The 7,167-nt window shown below is 37.6% G+C and overlaps 1 protein-coding gene across 1 annotated transcript; it reads left to right on the plus strand.

Moving 5' to 3' along the window:
* Window positions 1-97: 97 nt before the first annotated feature.
* Window positions 98-6,818, plus strand: LOC139723849 (profilin-1B-like). Its single transcript, XM_071635056.1, has 3 exons — window positions 98-360; window positions 2,513-2,684; window positions 3,332-6,818. Exons 1-3 carry the CDS (start codon window positions 241-243, stop codon window positions 3,427-3,429), a joined length of 390 nt encoding a protein of 129 aa, XP_071491157.1. The 5' UTR covers window positions 98-240; the 3' UTR covers window positions 3,430-6,818.
* Window positions 6,819-7,167: the final 349 nt, after the last annotated feature.

Here is a 7,167-nt window from a genome sequence, read left to right on the forward strand (position 1 = left end):
CCCCGCCTACCCCCTCCTCCTCCACCCTCTTCCCTTTCCGGACCAACCACCACTAACCATCCATCCTGTCAGTCTCTCATTACGACGGACACCAGTACCCGTCACCTACCGCCGTATCAGCCACACCGCAGGTAGAACGCATTTACAGTGAGATTACGTGCATGAACTTCGTCATTCCGTGCCTTGTAGCCGGTACATTACTTTTTTTGGTGCAGGTTGTACACTCATATTCATCGAACCATGGCCAATGCGTGGAAAGATGACTACATCGATAAAACTCTGATGAGTTCCGGCAACCTACAGCACGCCGCCATAGCCGGATTAGATGGCCAGATTTGGGCCTCATCTGACGACTTTAAGGTAAATTTCAGAACTTTTCTGTTTCATGACTAACAGATCCATGTATCTACGCATTGTCAACGCAACAGACATGTCATTTGAGAAATTGTATGCAGCGAGTCCCATAAAGAGATTACAGGCGAATTTCTATATTGATATCTAAACCTCTGAATCCTATTTCAGAGTATGAAACTATTACTTCTAGTACACCTACACGTGGCAGAAAGCGGCATTCGATTTGGTCACGTGGGAACAGAGAAATGTGAATCGTGAGGCGTGTCATGGGTCTGTTCTTCCATGTTTAGCATTTGGATGCTCTCTGCATTTTGTAAGGTGTGAGCACAATAGACAAAACTTCATTGGGGGAAAGAGATGTTCTACAAAGGTCCAATTTCTCTGTGACCACTAAAGCAAATCAAATGGTGTTTTCTCTAAGATGAACGTAACAAGTTAAAGTTTCATACTTTGACATTGCATTTGTATCGATTCAGCATCTTTAGATGTATTATTGCAGAAAGTCTAATTGTATATTTTGGGGATATCGGCCTACTTCCAAAAAACGTCCAATTATTGTTAGCTGGGTTGGAGAGAAAGGATTCCTGAAACTCTACAAAGGTCCAATTTCTCTGTGACCACTGAAGCAAATCAAATGGTGTTTTCTGTAAGAAGTACGTAACAAGATAAAGTTTCATACCTTGAAATTCCATCTTTATTGATTCAGTATTTGTAAATTCAATATAGTGAAAGTCCAATTGTATTATTTTTTCATACGGTACAAGCCAAACGATAAATGTATTATTGTATATAGTTTGATGCCACGTATTAGCAAATAGTGTTATGAAATATATCTTGCGTTTGATGATAATAATGATACTGATAATAACTGCAACAACGGTAATGATAGTAATCATGACAATGATGATAATGATAACGATAATAATGATGATGATGATAAAAATGATAATAATGATAATAATAATAATATGTTGCATCTAAGCAATATATAAGCATATATATTTAAGCAAATATAACCCATTTCAAATTTATTTTAGATAATAATACATGTATTCATATTTACTTATATTCGAATACATGGATACATAAACAAATAGCTCGTTGTATAGTATCAAGTTATCGTATACTTTGACCAAGGATTTGATTTAATGCTTTACAAACATGCACAAAGCATATGAGCCAAAAAGTCGAAGAGATGTTGTGGTTATGCGATTACAAAGTGGGCATTTTCCCTAAACTATGGTTTATCCGTTCTGCCGGAGCCTTGTAGGGATCGAGATACAGTTGGTGACTTTGTTCTGTTTTCTTCTTATCGTTTGTTTGTTTTGTTTGCTTACGCAAGGAAACACAACATCATTATCACGTATTGTACTGTTATATTGTCCAAGAATTAACAAAAACATTTAAAAGGACTTTGAAAGAGAAAGAAACATTCCCGAATCAAATTCTACATTAGCTCGGAATAGAGGTGACACCAAATCTTAATTTGGGATCATCTTCCTTGTATTGTCTTGATGATGTCGTTGTTTCTTATCAGGTTATTAAAATGTTACGCCTCGTTTAACTAGATAAGAGCAAAGCGAGCCACATAGATGTACGTGCAGACAATTTGAGGAGTATTAATTCACTCTATCAGAATTGTTAACAGCTTTAAGTCTTCGTCGTTCTTATTCGTCATCTTGTCATCTATTATCATCAACAAATTCTCCCTGACTGTCTTATCCCATGTAGGACTTACTTTTATGTGAATTGCGATTTTTTTTTTGCTTCAGCATTACAAGATATCAGGTTGATTTTAATACCATTATATCGATAGTATGTACAAAGATGAAGGCGACATTTTGCGACGAGGGAGTACAGTTAGGTTTAGGGGTTTTCTTGTGCTCAATCTGTATCATTATTACGTTATGAACAGCAAGTGGAAAAAACGAAACTAACCTGGGATCCTATTCACGGAGAGTAAAATAAGGAAAAGAAAGCCTCTATAATATTGAAAGATATATATCTATGTTTCCTCGAGTTTTGGCTTGACCTGTAATCCTATTTTTTCCTTTCTCTCAACCCAACAACACCTATGTACAAACAACATACAAACAATGCATATCCACTCACGCACACGAAAACATACGTAACTCAATCCATACACACAACCTTACAGATTACACCAGCGGAAGTTGGGATGCTCATCCGTGGTTTCACGACTGGCGATTCGCTGAGGCAGAACGGTCTTTTGATCGGAGGTGTCAAGTACATTCTGCTGCAGGCAGACGACAGTGTGGTACTGGGAAGGAAGCAGCAAACTGGCGTTTGCGCGGGAAAGAGCAGTACAGGTGAGTCCCCCCCCCCCCCCCTTCCTCCACACACAGAAACACACACATCATATAGGCCTACTCATAAATAAATGAATGGAATTTTCAAGTTACATCTGATATGAGAACGAGAAAGTTATATCAGCAAATGCTCTATACCACAACAGAGAAGCTAGTGATAATTTGAACACACTGGCAAAGAGATTTTATCATGACGTATGGTGGGATTACAACGTCTAGTGTTATTTGCACCTTAGAGGAACAGATTAAAAACTCAACATCATCTTTCTTTATTCTAGAGACGATAGACGATTTCAGAACAGAAAAAAAATATATTTTGGTAACTAATTTTTTTAAATAATTTTCGTGGTAGATACCAGCAGTAGAAGTGTAAACATGATGATAACATAATATGGAAGAGTCAACATGTTGCAGCAGAAGTTAAAACTGTGGTATATAGAAGTCTAGTGGATGCAGTAGAAACCGTAATAGCAGCAGTGATGATGTGAATAGTGTTGATTTAGCTGACAACAGAAGGTGTTTGTGCAGGTTGATGTTTTTTTAAGTACTTGGTAGTATCTATGAACAGTTTTTGTGAATTGTGAAAATTGACTTTCCCTTTAGGGATTCCCCGACAATATTCATGTTTTGCTCTCCCCAAATCGCAGCTGTGGTAATCGGTGTCTACGGAGCGGACCACGTGGCTGGAAATGCAAATAAAGCGGTTCAGTCCTTGGCGCAGTATCTGATTGGTCAAGGCATTTGAAGGACTCGCCCATTCATTCTCGAGGATCCGACGTGAAATAACGATGAGGGACAAAATGACTTATGTTATTTCATCATCTTTAATGCATCAATACCCGTCTCCATTAAAAATCCTAGTCTGGAATAAAAGTAGGCCGGATACATACGCCAACAATCGCGTTTTTTGCCAAGAAATTTTATGACAGCAGAGTCTGGGACGCTGTATTTCATTCACCACTCTCTGCACTGCAAGAAAATTGGATTATATCGGAATGGTAGTATGAGGATATGCTGGAATCGTTCACCAATTCCAGAAGACTCGCGAAGTCCTTGCGGATGATTGACTCGTCTAAATGAAACGGCGATATGATTGAGCGTGAGTCAGTGAATGTTTATCTCAATCAGAGGAAGGAATTTTGAAAAGCGTCACAGGTTCGACACATTTTAGAAAATTGAAATCTAAAAACAAAAATGGATAACAATTATTCAAATATCACCAAGTGTGATTGTTAGGGTGGGCAAGTTGTTTAAAGTCTCAAATATGAGAGGGCGTGAACACGAATTGGTGACAAGAAGAGGCCTGGAATATACCACCAGAAGATAAAATCAGATAACTGTTCTCTCTGTTCCATCTTATAATCATCCTTCCGGCCGCATCATCTCAACTTCCAAAAATATAGTTTTCAGATGAATTTGACGAACCATATCACTCACATCTCAGAGGAATTTCGGTCCCATTCTATGGACATGTGAAATCCATTGTGCCACCTTCTCCCCAAATTGGAATCACTCCTGTGGAGCTTTGATATTCAACAAGCTGTTGCTCAAACGTACCCATCCGTCTGAAATGTCAGCAACTTACTGATCATGGAGACAAAGTTGAACTCTTGGGATGGTTTTCTGAAATCCTTATTTCTTCCTATAAAGTCAGGATTGATTTTTTTTTCTAAGTGGTATGCTGGAAATCTCTGAAAGTGTCTTCCTAACTTTTTTTCTAAACTTAGAAAGAAACTTGGGAAAATATGCAAATGAAGATGAATCCTAGGAAAAGATGCAAATTTCTGACTTCAGAAGAAGTTGGTATTGTAGAATGCACCTAGGAAAAAAATTTAGGAAGATTATTAGGAATAAGATACAGCAAGCTGTAAAACATCGTGATAGGTGCTTGTCATTCACTGCGCGCAACATGTGCTTTGATGCGAAAAATGGGCGTAAGGAATGGGACATTCATGGGTAACACGTGTAGAACCCTATTTCATAATAACATGCGATTTCCATTAGTTGGTTCCTTGAGATACAACATTTCGTAGTGTATTAAGAAAGGACGTGGGCGGGGATAAGGATGGCCACATTTGCATTAATACGTTCCTAGGAAGAAATCATAGAATATTGATTCTGTGTTCCATAGGCACTTCCTAACTTCCTTAGGAAGATTTTCAAAAGACCATCTTTGAGTTTCATAAGAGGACATGTCAGGTGAGGGAGAAAAAATATGTAGTATGTCTGTATGTTTGGGAAGCATGGAGAATGTAACTTCCCCAAAGAAATTTTTCCAAGAGTGAGGGTAGAACGTAATGTTTGTCGACAGGAAAGACAGGAAGAGGTCATTATTTGTTATATTGTTGGGTTTTTAATTGTCAAGTTCTTTTAAAGCAACGCATCATTGTCTTCCACTGAGTGTCCTGTGGTAACCAATATTATCTCCAAGCATTGCAGCGTCATGTGCGCAGCGCGCACAAAGCTTCTCTGAATCACACTTACGTAATGAAACGCTCTACTAGTTATCTTTCGCTCAGTTATTGACATAGTACAGAAAATGCAAAGATTAGTTTTGTATCGATCCCACTAATAAAAAAAATGACCACTGGAAAACATCCCAGATTGGTTTACCCATAGGAGTACATTGCAACATGTTTATCTAATCTCTATGGCTAATTGCCGTCCCATTATATTATGTGATATTGACCTTGATTTTTCCCTCCGTAAGAACAAGCAAATTCGTCCTTGCTATGGAAGAAGATAGACATGTTTCCCTCTTTATATACCCAAGTAAGAACTTTCTCCGAAATTGAATCAAAGCTTTGAAACCCTTTTACATGCTTTCATTTTTCTTACAAAACTTCACAAGGTCATGAAGGTGACGAAAATTATCACAACATTGAATTCTTTTAATTACAATATAAAGAAGAAAAAAAAGCTTTGGGGGATGTATTTGCAGATTGCGTAAACCTACCTAGCCTTTACACTGGGGACCATTACAAATCAAACAAATTTAGACAAATATGATTAATACAAAGTCGAACATGCAAACGTTGTTAATACGGAAAGGAGTATACGTGATGGGATAGTGGATCAGGAGTATGGTGTTTAGGACTGTTCATATCACGAAGATATGTGATTCCGGTGTTAAACTGACGAAGGTTGTGTCATAAAGCTTTAAATGTTTCCGCAAAGCAAATGACAAACTGCTGCACGATGTTTTACTTTGTCTCATTTCTTTTTGACAGACCTTACAAACCTTCTAAGCATGACCTATAATGTTCACATCTCAGTAGTAAAGCGTTTCCTATCTTAACTTTTATCTGCATATTAGCCAATTGTAAAAGAAAAATGGTAAAATTGATATTGTAATTGAAAACGTATCAAGACCTGACAAGTTTCTGTACATTTATTATGATATGAGTCAAACGTGTAGATATCATGGGTTATATTAATCTAAAGTATACAAGTTATCAATGTCAATTTATTTGTCCTCTTATTGGATGGCGATTTCTCGCAGTAGCATCTTGTATCTTACGGAGAAAACAAACTACCCTAAGAATAAGAATGCCATTGATTTCCAGGCTCATCTGAACATGATTCTTTAGTGATAATTTGTACACAATTGTTTTACCAGACAGATTAAGACTTTCTCTATTGACTGCACTATGTCATATGTTCGTTCTATAACGTTCTTGTCCAAATGACGCTGGCACGAATCAATGTCTATCCTATATTCATACAAACACCCCGAATTTGTATCGGTGTACCCTCCCAACACACACGCACACATATACACATACAAATACACCTATACAAACACCCATCCACACATATACAGACACGTACACACAAAAATACACATATACACATACACATACACATGCACGCAAATGCACACACCCAAACAAAAGCATTCTCCGTTAATTTTCATGTTGCTGTCAAAGTGTGGACATTACAACATCTTGTACATCTTTGGAAGATGTGTACATAGACAATTTTGTAGAATTGAAATCACCACATTATCTTTGACTCTATCTTGTGACTTAACCAAATTGTAAATCTTAGAAAGTTAGATTCTCATATCAAAGCTGTTTAAGGCCTCTAGTTAACCTAAAGTAGTAGTCAATCATCCGTGCAAAATGTGTAGAATCATTAAAGAACAAAATCTTGTTTAACAACTTCTGTTTTTCTTGTCCTCTATGATGTCCCTTTAACGTGACAGGCTATATGATGTGAATGAATTGATTTGTGCGAATCCTTGTGTATTCACACATAAATGAAGGTGTATTTTATGGATGATAGTGTGTCATGGTCACAGTCATTGTTTTAATTATGATCAGTGCGTCGCCACAACCGAGTACTGGCGTAACTCGTAACAGTGATTATGGTCACGTTAAGCATGGACCTACTACACATGGACATGTAATTAACTCATACACCTGTTTCTTTCAAAAGCGTCCTGCTCTGATCTCATCATCACCACCGACAGGCAGCCTGA

The sequence above is a fragment of the Diadema antillarum genome, unplaced genomic scaffold (assembly GCF_040938485.1).
Source record: "Diadema antillarum isolate AM-2024a unplaced genomic scaffold, OU_Dant_1.0 scf00000201, whole genome shotgun sequence".
Classification (NCBI taxonomy): Eukaryota; Metazoa; Echinodermata; class Echinoidea; order Diadematoida; family Diadematidae; genus Diadema; species Diadema antillarum.

Bases quoted from the DNA above. Each gene is read 5' to 3' on its own strand.
- LOC139723849 (XM_071635056.1), top strand. From the start codon at position 241: ATGGCCAATGCGTGGAAAGATGACTACATCGATAAAACTCTGATGAGT. The intron at 361-2,512 runs GTAAATTTCAGA...ACAACCTTACAG, and splicing joins CCTCATCTGACGACTTTAAG to ATTACACCAGCGGAAGTTGG. The intron at 2,685-3,331 runs GTGAGTCCCCCC...CCCAAATCGCAG, and splicing joins CGCGGGAAAGAGCAGTACAG to CTGTGGTAATCGGTGTCTAC.